Below are 21,807 nucleotides of genomic sequence, written 5' to 3' on the forward strand. Positions count from 1 at the left end.
AGACTCCATTGCGTATTATGTCTTAGCAAAGGATTCGATTTAGGACGATTAGTGAGCATCACTACTAGAACCAGTATCGTGACTCAGCCACCATGCTACTTATTCTCACAAAGGAAAAGCTAGGTATACTATGATATAGTTTCCAGAACCCTTCTTCTACCACGTGGTGTTCTACCGTCCCGTCTGTAATCGAAGCCCATTAAATTATTTCTTTCACAGAAGCAAAGCTCGCTGGCAGGATTATGTCATACACTATCATTATGCCAGGAATAGTTAAGGATACTTCGATTGATGTCGCCATAGTTGGAGGTGGCGTCATTGGACTATCCCTCGCGGCTGGTCTTATCAAACGCAATATTAAAGTCAAAGTCTACGAACAAGCGAAAAGTTTCCGGGAGATAGGTGCTGGCATGGCTTTTACAGCCAATGCCATACGATGTATGAGTCTGGTGAATCCCGACATCGTTAGTGCTCTGAGATCGGGTGGCTCTGTTCCCACTTCTTCAGATAAGAATGACCCAAATGATTACCTCAGATGGATTGACGGCTACAATAGCCGTCGAAAGGACGACCCCTTATACGAGGAGATGCTTTACAAATTAAATGCGGGCTACAGAGGCTTTGAGGGAACGCGGCGTGATCAGTTCTTGGAGGCCTTAGTAAAGGTCATACCGCAGGAGATTGTAGAGCTGAAGAAGCGCCTGAATAACATCGAAGAGAAAGGACCCAATGGGAGGCTTCAGCTTAACTTCTCAGATGGGACATCTGTGGAAGCCGACGCTGGTAAGTTTTCTATACCCATCTATATAAATTTCTAAAACTATATTATAGCTACTAACCCGGGAGGTCTGTTTAAGTGATTGGGTGTGATGGTATCAAGTCGCGAGTAAGGCAACTTATTTTAGGGGAAGATAACCCGGCTTCTCATCCTCATTATACCCAAAAGATTGCCTATCGGGCCCTAGTTCCAATGGAAAAGGCCATCGAGGCTCTGGGAGAGTATAAAGCCAGAAACCAGCACAATCACATAGGACCAAACGCCTATCTCATCCACTACCCGGTTGCGAATCAGACCATGATCAACGCCACAGCTTTTCTATCAGATCCTAACGAATGGCCAGACGACAAGGTAACGGTCGTACCGGCACTTAGGGAAGATCTGGAGAAACACTTCGCAGACTGGAATCCTTGTGTCAATGCTCTCATACAACACTTCCCAGAGAAACTTGAGAAGTGGGCGGTTTTCGACATGTGGGACTATCCGGCGCCTTACTTCAACAGAGGAAATATCTGCTTGGCTGGCGATGCTGCGCACGCATCAACCCCACACCATGGCGCTGGTGCCTGTTGTGGTATTGAAGACGTACTATGCTTATGTATATTAATGAGCCAAGTCAACGACACTCTGAGAGGGGATGAATCGGCGTCAACAAAGAAAAATGCAGCAATTTGCATAGCATTCGAGGTCTTCGATTTGATGCGGCGAACGAGAGGCCAGTGGCTTGTCAACAGCAGCCGTCGTATGTGTGACTTGATTCAACAGCCCGACTGGGGCGACGAGAGCAAGTGGATCAAAGCCCAGACGTGCTTTGAAGAGATTCGAGACCGTTCATTCAAAATTTGGCATTATGATTACGATAGTATGATTAAAGGAACTATCGAGGAGTACGCAAAGAGGCAATCTGCGTTGAAGGGATCAGACGCAATGTAGTGTTTCCTATAACTAGTGGGAACACCCGAAATATTTTTGCATAGAAACTTTGAGTGTCTGCAACTTCTTAGACTTTATTACATTATGTATCTAGATGTACTATAAATCGAAGTTTATGACCTTGTCATATTATCAAGGCTGTTTGTTTGCAAGTTTGCTACTAACTAACTAATATATAGGTAAGCTTCGCGAGTTTGCATTACCAGCATCTCAATCGATTATATCTAGCAAGGTACGTGTAATATACACCTTAAAGCTACTTGAGTATAATGTAGACAAAGTTATGAATGTTATGTAATAGAAGCTTGGGGTTCGTACCGCTCAAAACACTTGGCATCTACTACCACAGAATTATTGTTGTAAGATATAAACGAGAAGCACATGGCAAATATGCTTGCATGTAGTAATGCTGCCCTTGATCCATGGTATCGGAATCTGGGGTGCATGATAATTGTGACACTAATTACAAGCCATAATCCATGTTGACTTACATTTTCTTTATCCCTTGCTGGTATTGCGGAATGGACTATAGGTTATCCCCAGGTGACGGAATATACCCTATAATATCCCATTTTCATAACATGACTGCCCACTTAAGTTATATTATCACTACAGGGTTAGGTTTAAACGAATGAAATATTAATTATTGCTAATGCCTAAGATTTATTTGCCTTAGGATATTGTGTGAAATGCGAGTAAAGATTTCCTATTCGGGACATATGCCTTATTACCTTTTTGCGAGCTTTTCCTGCCTTGCAAGAAGTAGTAAAAATGAATTTTTTATACATAGGTATAAATGATTTAGGGGTAGATTCAGGAGTAGATCTACCTACTAGTAATGGGCATATAAGATAAAAGGGTGAAAGGTAAACATTTATAGTAAGATGTTTCTGCTGACGAACCAAGTCTTGCTTGATGACTACCTAAGGTACCTACCTAGGTATAACCTAGAGTGCCCCAAAGCTATGATAAAGTATCATAGCTTCTTAGACGATCTGTAAAATAGATTGGCGGACTAAAATAGCATATTATACTCCTCAAGTAACTTGGTATGTTAACTGATTGTAACTTATCAGCCGCTTGTCGCTGTAGATAATTTGTGGAACGACTATACGGTGTATGACTGGCTTGATATTATCTAACAATTTACACGAGGAACTTTAGAAACTAGGGCTTATTTTTCTATAAGGCTGAGTCTTGAAATCTCCAAGTGGCCCCGCGTCGTCTATTGAAGATCCTGAAAAGCCACATCGTGTTCGTGTAACAGATCTTGTGGAATGGAATGCGCTTCTAAGACATGCTAAAATCCTATCACAAACACACACATTTTTTCTCGAGGTCATAAACAACGTAAAATTTTAGGAGACTTACTTCACCTGCGTATTGAAAATGCTCTTTCTGGTCTTGTGATCGTGATCAATGGTGTCTGGATATATCTTCCTGATCTCGGGTCCGAGCTCTCGCAGCCGATGAACGCTGTGTTACCTTTTCTCTAGACCAGTCAACAGGCTCTATGCTGCACTGCCAACTTTTATAAGTACATCCTACGTAACTGATAACAATAGGCGTGACACAATGGCGCAACATAATATAGAATTTGACCTAGAAGCATATGCCTTTCCTTCCCGAATACCGCCAAGTTAGTCCGAAGTGTATCATGTAAAGATATGTTTAATAAATGTTAATATAAAATGCGATAGGCTTAATTACCCCTGAAGAGCCTCTCCGGAAGTAACAAGAAGAGTATTCGACATAGATATTCTAACATTTGAGATTCTTCAGCTTGATGCAAGATGACACCGAAGTTACCACAGAACTAGGTAATCACAATGCCACCCCCCCACTTTGATCCTTGAGTCGGCGAACGCCATAGATTTCTTCGGTTGATTGCACCTATTGTAACCTTTTTGACGAGTTTATCTTTCTATTTTGGCATGGAAAATGTCAGCTATTAAGCCACACGAGTTTCTCATTGCCAACGGGCCATTGACAGCTCAGGTAAGCATACTGCGTCACAAGATAGGCGTTACTTAGGTTTGACAAAGAACGCTCGGCCGAGCTGCCTGCCAGGTAGCCATATTCCTCGGTAGCATCGCACCAAAATGATATGTCGATATGAGGTTCTAAAAAGGGGAGGAGGGGGAGGGAGGGGGGGGGGGGGGGGAGGGATAGGCCTTATAAATGGGATATGAATATCCATCTTAGTAAAGCAACTCCAACTCCCAAACCCATCGCGAGCCAAGCTAGTTACACATTCCTGGCGAAGTCATCCATCTCCCTTTCTTAGTCTTAGACGAAATCGAGTCAAATCATTTTAAAATGAAGTCGATTAAGTTGGGTAGCGGCTTATCTCTTGTTGCGTCGGTATTGGCGAGAGATGTTTACGCCCAATGCAAAGGTGCCGAGGTGATAACTCGCGATGTTGCCATCGTCGGCGGAGGTGCGACAGGTACCTATGCGGCTATCAACCTTAAAGACCAGGGCAAGTCTATTATCGTCATCGAGAAACATGGAGCGTTAGGCGGTCACGCCTCCACATACCATGACCCTACAACAGGAACCCCTATCAATTACGGCGTTCAACTATATCATGATGACCAGATCAGCCGCTCCTTTTTCACCCTTCTCAATATAACTGTTAGCGGGGGCACATTCCCCAATGGCAAGACTCCACTATATATTGACTTCACGGACGGCTCACCTGTTTTAAACTACTCCATCCCTCCTGCTGGTGAAGACTACTTCCAGGCACTTCACAAGTACCCCTATCTGGAAGGTGGCCTCAAACTGCCCGATCCAGTGCCTGAAGAGTTGCTCCTGACCTGGGCTGAGTACTTGGTACAATTTAATCTTACCGATGATGCTATCGCCACGTACTCCAGGCCGGCTATCCCCGGTGATCCAACTAAAGTTCTCGCCTTGTATGTCTTCAATAACATGGACACGGCTATGTTAGAAGAACAGCTCGAGGCCAAGATCATTGTTGATTCTAACGGCGATGTAGCTGAGCCTTATATTGAAGCATTATCCCAGCTCGGTCCCGATGTTCTTCTTAACTCTACCGTGACCGGAAGCCAACGAGGTAGTAAGCCCGCCGACGGCGTGAGGCTCTGCGTATCGACTCCAGGGGGGGTAAAACGTGTCATCGCTAAGCAGCTGGTATTTTCGGCACCATTCGTATTGGAGAACCTAGAGCCATTCAGCTTAGATGAGCGGGAAACGAACATCATATCGCAGTTCGAGGGGGGACACTACTACACAGGAGTCGTGACAAACTTAGGGCTACCGACGAACTATAGCTATACGAATCGAGGACAGAAAACGGAATACCATGTAGCGAGTGTGCCGGGAGTCGTAATGTTTAACCCGACAAAGGTAGACGGGACATATTATTACTGGTATACATCCTTCTCAGACCTGACAAAGGAGCAAGTGGAGACGAAAACGCGCGACACGCTCAAGCTCTTACAGAAGACGGTTGATGGTGCAGATGTGAATGCCGAGCCGCAGTTCGTGGCTTATAAGAGCCACACGCCGCTGCACCCAACTACTAGCGCAGACGCTATTCGCAAGGGCATATACCGCGACATATACGCCTTGCAGGGTTACCGCAACACTTGGTACACCGGCTCACTCTTAGCTACCGGATCTTCCGAGCTTTGGAACATTACTAGCCAGCTTCTACCGAGGATCATTGCTGCTTCAGAACAGTAGATGGCTTTGTGTCTTGCTAGTTTGCATATGTTTATTTATACCGGTCTCCTCATGTGGGGTATAAATAGCAATGTAATTACCTACCTAGATATATAGTCATGCATGTGAATTAGCTACGTACCTGGGAACATATATTTTATCTATTACATCATGCCTTCCGGGTCCATAATGTAAAGAAATCATATCTCCTAGACTATAGAATAAGAGTGTATATTACACGCTTACTTTTTACGGGAAAGAGATCAGAGTCGAGCAGTCACAATGGGATTATTATATAAAAAGGGGTAGTATGCACGTGCACCTTTTGATATCACCATAAGGGGTTCCCCCGTAACACAAAAGCCTGAGGTTTACAGGGCAATATATTTTTATAAAATAATATTTTTCGATTGCATAATGTATACATAAGATAAGTTCTTGTAGTTACCAGAAGACTATATCCTCACTAACAAAAGTTAGTAGTACGGAGGATAAGTAGTAAAATATCCTTAGTTTTATCGTAGTAATACCTTCGACCTAAGAGAGAATATTTTCGACTAAGAGGCCTGGAGGACCTCTATATTGTGATCAAAGCATGAAGGGCTTACATGATTATATATGCCTCTTAAGGTTAGATGTATGAAAAGTAACCATATAAACCGTATGCCCCCACGGAGGCGAGCTACAACGTCAAATATACACACACAATGTACACATAAAATAAAAGTAAAAAAGCATTATCGTAAAAAGTAGGAAAATTTCATATGAGATATTAAGACACATATTTAAATAGGAAAATCTACTGTGGTTTAATAAGTAAAGTAAAACTTAGACATAGCATAGAGAATAGAGTCTCAATTTTCACATATTTTCTCTGGGCCATTGGCCAGGTCGACTCTTGTCTCTTTCACCCTGATAATGCCAAGTCTCAACATTAAACTGTATTTAGGTGAGCCTTGCATGCACCATATCATTATACCTATAGTAGACTTTGAAATATACACGAGTTAAGTACTTGGGTGAAATTAGACCGGCCTGGGATGGATATTCACTGATCGTGTCACATCACTATCTACATCCAATAGACACATTAGTTAATTGCAGTTTTTATTTTAGACAGTCGATTTTCCTTAGTGGAATAAAAAGAGCGGTATGTACCTAGCTAATGTACTTGACTATGTGGACCAAAACGAAGGCTTTTCTTTTTTTCGAGACATTAGGATTATAGGGTGAGGCGTGTTAGCCAAGATCGAGCCGCATGCCAAGTACTTAATAGTTGTACGATACGAAGCTCTAGCAATAGAGACATACATACACATGAATGGAACTAGAAAAGACATCGTTAGCGATAAAATATACCCACCGCTTAGAAATCGATTGGCTTTAATGCATCAAAGTACCTACATGACAATGTTGTTTAGTTATAGGTTATGTTATGGAGGTACTTTTGAGATATGTCTAGCTTAGGTACCTATGTACCTAGGTATCTTCTATCTACTAAAAATACATTTTATTCCCATCATACAGGAACTTAAATCCTTTTTTTTTCTTCGATATATACACGATCATGATTAACAATCATCGTCGGAAAATAACGCGAACGGCTTACTACAAGTTCTATGCCAGATACATATATTACGTTATATCGCAGTGTAGAGCGGGTGCATTTAAAATACGGGTTAATTTTTACTCTGATGTCGCTAAAGCTCTTAGCTCTAACGGCCCGGTCCAGCTAATAGGTGGTCAGCAAGTTCATTGCCGTAACCGCTGGCTGATACACCAATATAGCGTTAGTTACACAGCAGTAGCGTAGCCCCATCACTGGCACCCGCTTATAACCTCATGATAATTACCTATGTACATACATACCTACCTAGGTAGGTACATATGATAGGTAGATAACGTTTATATCTTAGAGGTAGGTACCTAAGATGCAACGGAGCATCTTTGGGACTTAAGACCGATGCCCGCTCATATTGATAGGTAGGTACCGACGCGTTTCGCGGATATTAGCTCATTAAATACACCGATATAACCTAATCTGATGCTCTGTTGTAGATCTTTACTCTTCTACCCTTACTCCTTCATCCTTTATGTACGTAAGACTTACTTGCAGCTAAACCACGCGTTGTGCGGCGCTGTAGAAATAATGTTACACAAAAGCTTCGTCTGTTAGGTACCTATATTCTAGTAGCCTGTAAGGAACAAAGTACAAGATAATTGAGGCATTTTAACTAGATATATTCTACCGGCACAATAGCCCGAGTTTTAATTTTGCACATGTCATATACTGCTCATTGTCCTCCTTTTATTTTCCTATTTGGGCGAAGAAACATTTCCTATTTTGGCCGTGGAAAAAATTCGACACAATAAGCCCTCGTAAACTCGGACAAATCATATCAGCAAACGAAAGCAATTAAATCACGCTATATTACAACATTAGAGAAAAAGATAAAGTATTACTTTTATAATCTAAATGAGTTAATTGGGGATCCTCATGCTTGGCAATCTGGTATTTGAATGATAGATTACTAAATCTATCAGACATACATACGGCGGATTCACATGGCTAGGGTCTTGGACTTGACGTAACCATCCTCGTCCTAATATAACGTCTTGTAAACGGGGATATCTTTGTTGTACTAGTTAAGCTAACTACCTAAAAGTTTCAAACTCAGCTTGTAAGGTGGAAGATGATCTTGCCAAAGAAAGAAAAGACACAGGAAAAATAAAATCATTAATACAATAGTTTGGTATTTGCTTTTTGTCTCGGGACTCTTCTACTCTAGCGTTGGTTGTCTTGTCTGTAATCATGGCCCATCCAAAAACTTTCAAGAAATCATTACCGACCACATTGACCACATTGACGACCAAAGTCAAATTATACAGTTTGAGACTGCAATACACACTATATACAAGATTTCCTCTTTACCTGGCGTAGGAATTAAGACCCGGTCCAAGATTACTAAAACTCATTAAGCCGTGCATGGCTTCTGTAATTTCCTGGAGCTGTTTGCCGTACGTATCGCCCAGCTCGTGGTAAGTGACGAAAAACTCGGCGCATAACGATAATGGTATTGGTGTAAGTGGATGTACCTAGTTGAGACTGTCAGCATACAGATGTTGAGTGTTGATAGACACTGTAGATAGGTAGTTGGACTAACCTTGAAAGAATTCAATTGTGATAATTTATTAGTTAGATTCACGATCTCCTTGGCGGCTGTTATAGATTGTCTGGTGTAATCCGCCAAGACAGATCTCTTTTCGTCCCCGGGGTGTATCACAGACTTAATAAGTTGATACATATAGAGTACCGTCGTTCGCCACATCATGCTGATAAAAAGGAGCATCGGATCTGCTTCTTGCGCGGCAGTGGGGCGATTCTGGTTGAAGATGTCCATCCGTTGTACCATCGTGGAATTGATCCATTCATGTCGCTCCCAAAAGCTTCGCGACTCGTGAATATACATGTTATCGACCACGGATTGCTGTCCGTGGTTGAGGGCTCGGCCGACGACGGTTGCGACAACGATACATTCGGCAAATGGTGAGGTGGATAAATCATCCGCTGCTGTTATTGCTTCTGAAAGAAATCCGCTTATAGTGGGCTGCTCGTTTTGAAAATCTACTTCTGGCGCCGGTAGACGGGTTTTATTCTAGTCAAGGAGGGCAGCAAGTTAGCAATAAGTCGATGTAAACTGAACTACTGGGGATGTTTGAGCATTATTACCTGTTCGCTAAAAGTCATGGGGGAATTATTCCGGACACTAATGAACCGGTCCAGGCAGTACGCCAGCCAGAATGTCCTCCTCTTTTGCTCCGCATCGACCCAATCCGTCCGTGTCAAGCTTACGTCCGGCCCATCCGAGTATTGATGCCAGTTGAGTTGAATCAGTCTAAAGGCGCGGCCAGCGCTTATCCAACCTCTGCTAAAATCGACGCACATGAATTCGTGGATTGCTAGTAGGAGCCAAGCTTGGACTTGCTCCATTTCAGTCATCGTAAGACCTGTGAATTTCGAGTCGAGAGCCTCGAGAGCCTGTCTGGTACAACGATATAGGGAGTCGCCGATGTTCTGATAGTGTGCTGACACGGATGCAGCCAAGGTCCACATGGCGTAGCGGAGACATGATTGAGCTTCCGTCTTAGCTATGTTACGAGCCCAGGAGAAGTACCGGCGTTGATGTAGTACAGGCGCAAAGATGTGTACTCTGTCAAAGTAGAGCTGATCTCTATCCAAAGTAAGAAGAAAGCTACGACAGCGAGAGAGGGGCAAGAGTCGAGAGTAATGTACTTACAAATCTGCCTGCATTAAATTTGATATGTTGATTTCATCTAACCCCTCTGAGATTTCTGACATCTTTCGAGTTATTACCGTATTCGCGAAACCCATCCCATCGTTAAGAGTCTCAAACCCTTGTATAGGCGATGTTGAGGCGTGGACTGAACCCCCATCTAACGAAGACCCTCCTGATGTTGTGCTGGGCCCTGTTCCCTGACATAGATCACGGAGTGCCACGTCTTCTTCAGCAGTGACGGTAAAGTCCCATGTTAAGGGTGAGGGGTCGTTGAATGCGAGGCCTTCAATCGAGGTGTCTCCGGGAGATATTGATATCGTATTATTGCTGTTACTAGAAGTTTGATGCTGTTGTTGGAGTAAAGTTCCTTCGAGGGTAGCTAAATTGGGGATATGCATGTTAGCATGATGCTGATCATGAGTCGAATCGAAGCCGATTTTATTCCGTGTTATATCCACAAGGGGCAGGTCAAAATGTCACTCTAGATACTGCAGCACCTACCGATTCGAGCTTGCAGCGCCTTTAAATAGCCGCGCTTGGGACCACGAGGAGGACGAGGGGTTGTAACTTGACATTGTACGCCGGATGACAAGCAGAGACCACATGCAGGTTGTTGCCGATCACATCGGACCTTACGACGACGGCATTCTTCACAAGCTATATAATAAATGTATATTAGCAACACAGAGGATAGATACATGGCATCAATGTCGTACGCATAGGATAAGACGACATATTGTGTTATAATGAACGGTTAAGAGACTCATATATCATACCTGCACCTGGGTTTTGTCGTGTTGGCGGCGTCGACGTCTTAACGCTGAGGTCGACCGGCTGAGGCATCTCAGTAGGAAAATGAGACTTTAATTTCTACGCTAGTCGGACTTGACTTGGTTACTCTGGAACAGTCTTGGGGAGCTAGAAGTTTATAGGGATTCTCCTCGATTAAAGACAAGCTACGTATAAAAAAAAGCAATTCCTGCCGTGGGGACTAAGTACTATAAGGTGATGTATCTATAGGAATGAGTGATGATGCCGCCGAGAGACTCTGCCGCTACCTACCCGCTAATGCGTGAGGCGTCTTCCACAGATAGGATACATACCTAGGTAGCCTACACGATTCCTAAGGATAAGACTCGCAGTCGACTTTATGGTTGGGCTGACCCTGAACATATGGTTTCAGGGGGTTTGCTGACCAAAATTGTAACTAGAGGTGGTAAACGGATGACGAGTTAAGCTTCGTAGGATCGAATCCATACCTTCGGGATGGATATTCACCCTATAGGCTGAGTGATCGCCATAGGATTGGCGATGTAGTTCGAACTGGTTATTACATAAGGTACCCCTAAGAAACATAAGCTTAACTTCAAAAATCCATGTCATGTTATTACTAACTATGTACTGCTATGCGTTACTATCGTCGAAGACAATTCGAATTAAACCCACTCTTTTAGCTATCATCACTTTCTCGACTAGCCACGTAAGTAATATCAAATATCATTCATATAGTGTATAGTAGGAAGGTTACTAACTAAATCGGCTAGGATAGCTAGGTGTATAGATAAGACGGCCCGTTTTTCATGCCGCCTAAGGTCTAAGGTAAGTCAATAAAGAAACCGGCGTGTTGCTTCAGCAATGTGGGAGCTGTACGGCATAGGTAGGTAGTCTGCTTGTGTCTCATAGGGGTTAGGTAGTGTACGACCTGGTGGCGGGAAGTACCTATCTTGGCTGCATATATTTTTCGTGCAATAATTGTGGAGTCCAATGACCCTTTATGTCTGAGGCTCTTTGGGTGATGGTTACGCTCAGCCTGCCGTCTTGTCCAACACTTGTGATACGCGATAGATACATAATACACAAGCTAGCCAGCCAATTCTGTGGGTAATATTGACTAGGTACTTGGGCTTCTCAACCTGTTGTATGTACATAGGCAGTTCCTGACATCCAATTATATTTCATGTCATTGTGCTTTTTAGCCCTGTAGGGCAGGCTGAGTAATAGGGCGACGATAGTCTGGAACAAGCCATGCAATTCTTAGTACACGACCATGTCAAATCTGGAACAACGTGATGGGGCTGACGGAGATTACCGCAATAGGAAGATAATATCCCGAGTTTAGTCCTTCAGATCCTGGTGCCCAATGACGTTCACAAACGGTATGATACTGACGTCTTGATAGACTAGTTAGGTACCTATATAGACAATTTAAGAACGTAGACTTTCGTAAGAGGCGACTTGGTAATTGACAATAATTAGATCTTGGAAGATGGCGATATTTTAAAGGCGAATTTTGTCTTAATTGATCCCGTCCGACACGGCTCAGTATAGGGGTTAATTAACGTCATCAAAGTTATGGATAGTATGGGTGGTATTGGTGGGCTTGGAAAAGAGCATTGTACCCGAGGTATATAAAAACGACTTAGTTATATTACATAGTTGCTATAAGTTACGTACTTTACATCTAAAGAAGTGAAGCGAGGTATTTCTATTGGTTTGATTGTTATAGAGTAAAGATTACTATGAGGTAAGAATTTCCATGTGAAGCTTTGGTTCGGTCCCGACCATTTCCGTGTACATAACGTACAACTAACTAACTACCTACATATGCACGCCGTTGGACTAGGAGTCTAGGTAGCCATGTGCTATCTGCATATCTCTGGGATCTTGAATTTTTAGATCTCCTAGGTATTATACATATTGGTGGTTGCCAAGAACTATACTTTAAAGCAATTAACGGGTTATACGAGTAAGTAATAGGTTACTGTATCGGCAGATAGTACATATGCCGTATATTATATACGTCACTAGTACCGATCCTGTAAATCGATCAGCCCATGCCACAATGCACGGCTCGTTTCACAAGAAAAACCAAAATACCAATTAAGCTTATACGACCAAGATCCTACCTACACCCATTGCCCCTCTATGGCGTAACCTTCAAGCTAGGGGCGTGAGAGGAGTGAATGAGGAACCACCAGGAAGTTATCTAGGACGAGCAGGGGCATGAGTAACAACCTGAGGACAAAAGGACCCTTGATGCGTGGGAGGACAGGGCTTATAACCCCACATGGTTCCCCACTCCCCGCGATCGTTCTTACAATATGATCCGTCGGCGTAAAGGCTATTGCTAGAGCTGGGGAAGCCCGAGGCGAAGTGAGAGAAATAGATGGAATAGCACTAGATACTAAAGGATATATATGCCTCTAGATCCTACCCATCTCGGAGTTGTCAACTCGGTCTCCGCTATATCCTTCGGACGACAATAAGTAATGAGATGGAGTTACGGACTTTACCTGAACTTGGTGTTACTTGAACTTCATGTTGTTCTATAGTTACAGAAGTACATCACCGACAGATGCCCAAGAACTTTACTCCCATCCGTGTACATATGGCCTCCCCTGCTCACCCGAGATACGACAGAAAATAATTAGAGCACCTGACACCGAAGCAATCGTAGTACAAAAGCTGCTGCACAACCCAAGGATCGCCAATTCCAGCTACGGATAGCGAGCTAATCCTTAACCTGACTCAGCCAGCCACACATTAATTAAGGTGCTCACCTCACCGCCATATATTATCCACTCGTATGTAATTGCCATTTTATACCATATCAAGATCGTTACAGAAACTTGCTTTACACCAAACATATACATATATCAAATGTGGTGTTTGAGGCGTTGCCAGTATGATCTGCGGGAATGGCTCCGCCCAATCCCTTGGTGAAACTGCAAATTATGGTTATATCTATAAGGCCAATGAGATATCTATCTTGAAGCGCCACGTACGTGTAAGTCGGAAGGCTCATGTAGTTTCCGCCGATATATTAGAACCTGTCTCAGCCAATTGCCGCGATGGCACTAGGCAGGGAAATCTATGAGTGCGGAGTCCGGTTGACGCTTGACCCTTGCGAACAAAAAGTTTCTTTACCACACAGCTCAGAGGAGCAAGTTCCCATCATCACAGCAATATAAGAAAGGCACGTCAAACGGTCGATACCTGAAAAGCGGGACGTGGGAGCACATGATAACTTATTGAATTTTCTTCTTCCTATATCTAGGTAGGTAATATTTTCGACAGTTAAACTCAAGTCTACTACCACTATCAATACTCAGCGTTAATAGCATAATAGTAGGTAATGGTATATGTGCTAGTATAGCGATACCTTCAAGGTTTCACTGCGTCCTCCATCGTGCGTCTGTCTCAACTTATGCAGGTATACCTCCACTCACAGAGTGACAACCAATTTAGTGGCCGAGACACCCTTCTTGATTAGGTCAACAGCCTCTTGTATCTTCTCGACGCCCTTTCCGACAATCTTTGGTCCAGGTGCTGGTACGAAAGTGCCTTCCTTTAGCGCTGCAGATAGGAAGTCGTTGTAAATCGCCTTTCCAACGAAATTACCACTAAGGGAGGTGCCAAAGATGGAGTACATAGTAACGCCCGCCGGTGGCTCAGGCCAACCCCGCTTGGTGGACGCCACAGCCTTTACTCCCTCGGAGTTTGCGATGACCTGCTGCAGGATTCCTTGAGCTGCACCTCCAATGCAGTCGAGAGCGCCGACTGTGGTCTTACCCTTGAGGGCCTTGATTAGGTCGTCTTGGATGGTTGAGCTAGAGTAGTCGAAGACTTGGCTGGCGCCTAGCTTTTTTACGTAGTCGAAGTTCTTGGGGGAGGCGGTAGTAATGACTTCATAGCCGGAGTTGACAGCGAGTTGGATGGCATTACTTCCAACTGCGGATGAACCACCCCAGACGATCAACGTCTTACCCGTAGGCTTTCGCGGAGGGACAGTAGGGAGCTGAAGCTTTAGGTGGGTCTCCTGGTAGAGAGCGCAGGCGGCAGTGGATAGAGCTAGAGGAAGTACTGCAGCTTTATCAAAGGGGATGTTATCGGGGAGTAAAGTTGTCACATTAGTCTGCAGAATTGTGTACTCTTGGAAGCCGCCATCTTGTCTACGTTTGCTGGCCATGCCAAGAGCGTGGCCAACAACACGGTCGCCGACTTTGAAGGAAGTGACATCGGGGCCAACAGCACTGATAACACCGGAAACATCCTGTCCCAGCACGGTAGGGTAGTCGAGAGGCCACCAGCCGACAGCTTGGAGAGATCCATCGACGGGATTGATAGCGACGGTATGGTTCTTCACAAGAACCTCGTTAGCCTCGGGCATCCAAACGGGAGCGGACTCAACCACGAAAGGGTGGGCTTTCGCCTCTTTGATCCAGGCAGCGCTGTTAGTGGCCATCTTGCTTCTCATATGCGTAAAGCCTCTAGAATGTTGCTGTTGCGTAGAACTAGTAGACCGGTGAGGTGATGATATAATAGTGGCGAAGTAGTTATTGGAGATGATAGAGGATGTCGAGAGAAATCTAGGACTTATTTCACGGGTGGCGCTGAGTCTTAAGAATGCCTGCGGGAGCTGCTTGCTCGAAAGACTGAAAGCCATAGGTGATGTCACTACAGTATATTATATGTGACATGTGGTGCAGACAGATTGCCTTGCTTCGTTTCAAATGATAGATATGTTGGTGTCTAAACGTATGTACAGAAACCTGCTGAATAGCATAGCACTCAATATACGGATACCTCCGCGGCCGAGACGAGAACGCAGAGAAAGCCGCCGATTTGATATTGGTATATTACCGGAGATTTTTACGGCTCGTAGTTAGAGTTCGGAGTATAACATCAAAGCTACGCCTCTTAGGTACTTACAGCAAGCCATTCTCAGATCGAAATTAGTTACAGTATATTAAAAGTTATAGAAATATAGTAGGTCGTAACTATAAGGCAATCCCGACTCGTACAACTTGGAGGATCTAATAAGATGTAAGTACGTAAAATGCATTAAGATACATGAATTTACTGCAGGGTCTATCCGTTATATCCGAGCCGGCGGGTTTACCGGAGTCTAGAATGGTCGACTCGGATCTCGGAGATCCGAACATCGCGGAATAAAGAATCTATCAGGAACTACTATGAGCAACATGCTATCCGCTAACGGATTTCTAAATCTGATATGGTATTGTTGTGAGATACTCGCACATTAATGTCTCACAAGTAATCTCTTAAAAATAGATAGATGATGCAGTGTCTTATATATTGTTGCATTATATTGTAACTGTGTAAGTATGAAATAAAGTTCCATTCTAAGCATAAAGTTTCCAGCAACGATTACCCGTTTAGGAAATTAACTAAACTAGACCCTGCCAAGAAGATCTTAGATCTCACCTAATCCGTTAGACTATTACCGTACCTAATGTGATGTACCTATTAGTTGAACGAATCAGCCCATCAATAGATAATATGTTTGCTCTATCGTCTCTCGATATCCGAGCTGCGGCTCGGAGTTTCCGATCATCTAACTACCTCATCACATCTAATGTACAATACAATTAGAGATACTTTCAAAGCGACCTAGAGTTAAAATTTGCAAATTCGTTTTCGCTACTACGGTTGCCATAGGGAGTAACAAGACAGCATGTTGCGCCATAGCTATCTGAGTCATTATAAATAGCGAGTAGAATTCCAATAACAACTCTCAAAGTAGTCCACTCGTAGAGAAGCTTCGGGGGGGGATATCTAGTACACGTCAGTGTCTTCAGATTCTTTCAAATAGTATTAGATCTTCACTAGGATACTTGCTTACTCCTTTATTAACTTTCGGCACTTGGTATAGACAGACAGTTGATTCAACATGCGCGTGTTTTGCCATCTACCACACACGTCACCGACCCCCTTTCCCTTCCTTCAAATAGACGAAGAACAAATAAGACAAGAAATTAGACACTCATTCGATTTGTCTTAGTTCCGAAGCTCCGAGCATAGAAGAAACACAGTCCCCCCCTCCCCAAGTCCTGCACAAGAGTCTACAGAACCACGCGGCTGGTATTTTACAATCTTGTCTCCCCAATCCCTTTTCCTTATTATATTTACAATTTACTCGACAGTTGTACTATCATAATCAACAATACCACCGCCGCAATGGCCCTCAACCCAGAGGCTCAGCATATGCGCATGAGCGACTCCGAAGATGTTACCATTTCCAACACTAGTTTCGTAGCCGGAAGTGAGAAGGCCGACGCTACCAATGACAGGACCCAAACATCCCCGGCCGGGCTTGAAAAACAGGAACGGTCTGCACCCGTAGAGCCGCAAAGGGCGGGCCCCCCACCGCCTCCCAATGGCGGCCTCCTTGCTTGGCTCCATGTGCTCGGTGGCTTCATGTTGTTCTTCAACACATGGGGTATCCTAAATGCTTTCGGCGTTTTCCAGACATACTACGAATCTGGTGCGCTCTTCGATCGATCATCTTCGGATATCTCGTGGATTGGTTCGATTCAATCCTTCATGGTTCTAGTCGGTGGCGTTTTTGCCGGCCCCATCTATGATAGGGGCTACCTTCGACATCTGTTGATTGTTGGAAGCTTCGCCATCGTCTTTGGTCACATGATGTTAAGCTTGTGTTCGGAATATTGGCAAGTTATACTTGCCCAAGGTCTCTGTGTCGGGTTGGGAGCAGGGATGCTGTTTGTACCTTGCGTATCCCTCATCCCTACCTACTTCACTACCAAACTCGGTCTTGCTCTTGGTCTAGCATCAGCAGGCTCCTCCGTCGGTGGCATCATATACCCTGTCGTCTTGTATCAACTCATAGGCAAGATCGGATATGCCTGGTCAGTCCGTGTAATGGGCTTTATTGCCTTAGGAACTCTACTCATACCTATCTGTATTATGAGGATGCGATTCAAGTCCCCGAAGCCTAGATCTATGATTGACTGGACTGCGTTCCGCGATATCCCCTATATGGCCTTTACAATCACTACTTTCGTCGGCTTTATGGGTCTCAGCATCCTCATCTTCTACATATCGTACTACCCTCAGGAACGAGGCTTTACTGACGAAGCTCTCTCTTTCTACATGGTTCCTATCTTCAACGCCGCATCCTGCTTCGGTCGAGTCGTTCCTAACGCGGTTTCGGACAAGATCGGTCCATTTAACGTCGTCGCACCATGTTCGCTCATCACTGGTGTCCTGATGCTTTGTTTCATGGCTGCGAATAGTAAAGGCGCGGTAATTACCATCACAGTCCTCGCAGGGTTCTTTAGCGGCGTTTTCATCGCCATGCCCCCTGTCTGCTTCTTACCTTTGACCCAAGACAAGTCGAAGTTGGGAACAAGAATAGGCATGGGTTTTGGTATTATTGCTTTGGGTCTTCTGGTGGGCGGTCCAGTAGCTGGAGCTATCCTCGGCGGAACGAAGCCTTTACAATGGGATGGTCTTTGGGGATTCGGCGGCGCTGCGGCATCTTTGTCAGGATTTATGTATGCAGCGCTGAGAGTCTACCGCTCTGGCTGGGCGCTTAACATTAAGGCGTGATGGCCACTTCACAGTACATTCTCAAGACACACTCACATACTATGCGAGGGATTTCACCGAACCCCTTGCCACACTATGATACTTACTATATATTATCGCATAGAGATGAAGCGGTTGGAAAATTCTAGGGCTGTACAGGTTTGGAGTTTGCGGGACAATATCATGAAAAATATTAAGGGTCGGGTCTCCTATACCTCCAGAGAGGCTGATGACATCAGGTTGAAAATGACCACGAGGTAGACGAAACTTCTTTTCTCTAATTATATCATTAATCATAATAAACTTTTAAAAATATCTCGTTGCTAGTCAAATCAGAAAATTTCGGTCCTGCAAATTCTGTTATCTCCCCCCTCAACCAATATGAATTTCATTTATGTCATCTTTGAATCGGTGAGAAAAGAAGGCACAATGTTTGGTGATTCTTTAAGATACTGCGTGGCTTCAAACCTGCCTTGATCATCTAGAGATCAATGGGGCAACAAGACTCGCATGGCAGGACAAGATTCTAGTCTGTTCATATCTCCTTCATCCATTGACTATCCAGGAGGAAGACTTAGACAGATTTTAATGCTGTATCCTAACTAATATAAAATGTACTTCGTTCTATTTTCTAAGAACTACCACTACATAAGGTCTCATAGACAAATGTACCTAACCCTTAGCTTAGCGGTCTAAGTCTAACCCAGTTAAATATTCGTCAAGTACAACATCGCCTCATAGAGGCTTTCGCACCACGCACTTAATTGGAATGATTGTGATTTTTTCGAGGTCCCAGACACCGATTTTGGCGTAGACGTCGTCGTTGATTAAGGCGCGGACCTCCTCCTCCGAGTTCGCACGAACAAGCACAGAGCTACCGTTGACGTCGGGCTCCTCGCTAGCAGTCTTTGGGTGTGAGGAAAGAGTCGGACCAGACATAACGACGGTACCGGATTCGATAAGGCTCTTCAGGTGGGCTATATGCCCCTGTACATTGCCCAAGCGTGTCTGCAGCATGCCCGGCTTGTCTTGCAATAGAACCAGAAAATCGTTGAGTTCCGACATGATTATGGTTGAGGTCACTCTTGACTACAGTGTTATAGCGCAGAGATACACGGTAGAAGGCGTTCTGGCGGATTCTGTGGCTGATAAGTGTCAGTCAAATCATATAGACAGGTAGGCTATGATAGTTTGTGAGTGAATTTCAGCTTGCTAACTTACTTGACGGTCTATTGATATTGGTCTAGGTCTGTTTCAGAAACAAGTGAAGTATGACAGATCGATGTACGAGGATGGGAATAAGAGTCCTATATTTCTAAAGTATAATACCATTACACCGCCTTTACAGCCATATTTGACAGACTATCGCCTAGAATACTATACTACTGCATCTATATTGCTTTTATCTTGGGATGCGGAGAAACGCTTACGCGTAGAAGAGCATCGCTCGAATCATGTTCTGAACTCGTAATGCCAGGGATGAACATTCAAGCGGTCTATCACAGTACTTGGTCATTGTGAAATCCTGATTCTGAAATCTACCTCGGATCTATTAGATAATTCGGGTTGAAGCGGCAGGGAAAGATGCAATATAATGGAGCGACCAGCTACAACAATAAAGCGAGAAACTCTACACTGTCCTCATCTCGCTTTCTGTCTCGTAGAAATACAATATTTTCGTCAATTGAATCCTTCACTGGGGTGACCTTGCTACTTCTCGCGTGATATATTAGCACGAAAACGTTAATACACTAATGCAACATCTAGAAGAAGCTTTAAATTCGTGTAAATCGCCATCCACTTGACTCGGTGCGGAGTTTCTCGTGTTCAGCTGGGTAAGTGTTGCTACGCATCGACTTGTTTGGTTGAATTCTTGCGCTAGCTAACCATGCCGATCAGCTTGTCATCACGGAGAAACGAATTCCCTGTCAATAACTATTATCGGAAACACGCCACAGTATGCTAGTAAGACGCGTACATACATATCGGCTTGGAGTTTCTAGGCTGTTAGGAAAGGTAGAAATGTCACCTTACGGTACCGAGCCTCGGGACACGCTTCTACCTGGGGTTTCTATTACAACGTGTTGAATAAACTGTACTTGTGTTAATGGAATACGATCGTAGAATCCTTCATCAGATAAGATCCAGTTGAGTCAGCGGCAGCTCGCTGTTTCGATTAGAATAAGTATAGTTATCTTTAGTGATCTTGATTATATAGTAGGAAACTAAGGGGAATAATATTTATATACTAGGCGTTGATTGTCTACCTTGAATGCCTAAGTATAACAACTCGACAATACCTTAGAACATAATACACACGTAGTCAAAACTGTTATTTACAATGGGCAGCATCGAGAATATTCCAGAAATAGCACCCGATGCTATCCCTACTGTGGACATCAGCCCCTTTACAGACCCAAATGCATCTGAGGAGGCCAAGAACGGTGTCGTCGACGCCATACGCCACGCTTGCACCAAGTACGGTTTCTTTTACCTCACCGGTCATGGCGTGAGTGAAGAAAAGCGCAACAGTATCCTCAAGTGTTCCAGGAGGTTCTTCGAACTCTCCATGGAGGAGCGCATGGATGTTTGGATCGGCAAGTCGATGGGCAAATCATTCCGCGGCTATGAGCCCCCTGGAATTCAAACCCACCAGGAAGGTCTCCTACCAGATACCAAAGAGGTGAGTGCATGAGTTACAATGCCTAATACTACATCGAAATGATGAGAATTTAGAAACTGTGAAGAATATGCTTAGAACTGACATGAAACCAGTGCTTCGCAATCGGCCACGAGGTCCCTGCTGACCACCCAGATGCTGGCACTTTCTCAACTGGCCCCAACTTGTGGCCCAAGAACCTCAAAGATGAAGAATTTCGAACTCCGGTCATGGAGTACCAAGCCACTATGCTTGCGCTCTCGAAAGTGCTCCTCAAGCTCCTTTCCCGCGGTCTTCCAAAGGCCTGGGGGCATCCTCCTGACGTAATGGATGATCTTGCCGTCAACCCATCTATGCCCATGAGATTGCTGCACTACGGTCCCCAAGAAGTCCTCGACGAGCGACAGTTTGGCGGTATGTCCTCATTCCTTACCTCTTCTACCGTTCTATGCATGTCTAACTAGGAGTAGTGGGTGACCACACCGACTTCGGCTGCGTCACTATTCTCCTCCAAGAGATGAACACGAAGGGCTTGGAGGTATGGTACCCGCCGACGGAGACGTGGATCCCGGTGCCGCCCAAGGAAAATTCGTACGTGATAAACATGGGCGACATGATGCAGAAGTGGACTGCAGGCTACTATCGCAGCGCACGCCACCGTGTCATTACCTCCGGCACCAATCACAGGTACTCCGTCCCTTGGTTTCTTAACGGCCAGCTCAAGCTCAAGTGTAAGGCCCTCGACGGGTCTGGCGTCGAGACTATTGTTGGAGAGCATATACGCCAACGCCTTATCGCTACTATGGGCAAGACCGGCAAAGCCCTAGAGTAGACTTGCTGCAGCTGAGACATGCGCGGAGATGCGAAAAGGGACGCAAGTGTCGGTGTACTTAACTAGTGTAATTTGTTAAATAGAAATGATGGTCCGAGTTCGGATTGATTTGATATTTCTTTTCTTTTTTTCTTTTTTTTTTTTAGACAACTAGGCCAATCTTTCAATATAGGTTTATAAAACGACACTCTGCTTTTTAAGAATTTGCCTTTGTGTAGTGTCCGTTATTAAACCATATAATCTTATTACGATCATGTTC

The 21,807-nt window shown here is 44.3% G+C and overlaps 6 protein-coding genes across 6 annotated transcripts; 4 read left to right on the top strand and 2 right to left on the bottom strand.

Moving 5' to 3' along the window:
* Positions 1 to 260: 260 nt before the first annotated feature.
* GL218_09342 (Salicylate hydroxylase) lies at positions 261 to 1,711 on the top strand (the record flags this gene model as incomplete). Its single annotated transcript, XM_033586176.1, has 3 exons — positions 261 to 783; positions 832 to 846; positions 906 to 1,711. 3 exons carry the CDS (start codon positions 261 to 263, stop codon positions 1,709 to 1,711), a joined length of 1,344 nt encoding a protein of 447 aa, XP_033439757.1.
* A 2,319-nt stretch (positions 1,712 to 4,030) lies between these two features.
* Positions 4,031 to 5,425, top strand: GL218_09343 (Beta-cyclopiazonate dehydrogenase; the record flags this gene model as incomplete). The annotated part of the gene is made up of 1 exon (XM_033586177.1): positions 4,031 to 5,425. The coding sequence occupies one exon, from the start codon at positions 4,031 to 4,033 to the stop codon at positions 5,423 to 5,425; it is 1,395 nt and encodes a 464-aa protein (XP_033439758.1).
* Positions 5,426 to 13,927: 8,502 nt separating this feature from the next.
* Positions 13,928 to 14,947, bottom strand: GL218_09344 (Zinc-binding alcohol dehydrogenase domain-containing protein cipB; the record flags this gene model as incomplete). The annotated part of the gene is made up of 1 exon (XM_033586178.1): positions 13,928 to 14,947. The coding sequence occupies one exon, from the start codon at positions 14,945 to 14,947 to the stop codon at positions 13,928 to 13,930; it is 1,020 nt and encodes a 339-aa protein (XP_033439751.1).
* Positions 14,948 to 16,683: 1,736 nt separating this feature from the next.
* GL218_09345 (putative transporter MCH4) lies at positions 16,684 to 18,078 on the top strand (the record flags this gene model as incomplete). Its single annotated transcript, XM_033586179.1, has 1 exon — positions 16,684 to 18,078. The coding sequence occupies one exon, from the start codon at positions 16,684 to 16,686 to the stop codon at positions 18,076 to 18,078; it is 1,395 nt and encodes a 464-aa protein (XP_033439752.1).
* Positions 18,079 to 18,792: 714 nt separating this feature from the next.
* Positions 18,793 to 19,122, bottom strand: GL218_09346 (YCII-related domain protein; the record flags this gene model as incomplete). The annotated part of the gene is made up of 1 exon (XM_033586180.1): positions 18,793 to 19,122. One exon carries the CDS (start codon positions 19,120 to 19,122, stop codon positions 18,793 to 18,795), a length of 330 nt encoding a protein of 109 aa, XP_033439753.1.
* Positions 19,123 to 20,398: 1,276 nt separating this feature from the next.
* Positions 20,399 to 21,548, top strand: GL218_09347 (uncharacterized protein; the record flags this gene model as incomplete). Its single annotated transcript, XM_033586181.1, has 3 exons — positions 20,399 to 20,740; positions 20,833 to 21,130; positions 21,187 to 21,548. The coding sequence occupies 3 exons, from the start codon at positions 20,399 to 20,401 to the stop codon at positions 21,546 to 21,548; spliced, it is 1,002 nt and encodes a 333-aa protein (XP_033439754.1).
* Between the last annotated feature and the right edge of the window lie 259 nt (positions 21,549 to 21,807).

This window comes from Daldinia childiae, assembly GCF_008694065.1.
Source record: "Daldinia childiae strain JS-1345 chromosome Unknown Scaffold18, whole genome shotgun sequence".
In the NCBI taxonomy this organism is placed as follows: domain Eukaryota; kingdom Fungi; phylum Ascomycota; class Sordariomycetes; order Xylariales; family Hypoxylaceae; genus Daldinia; species Daldinia childiae.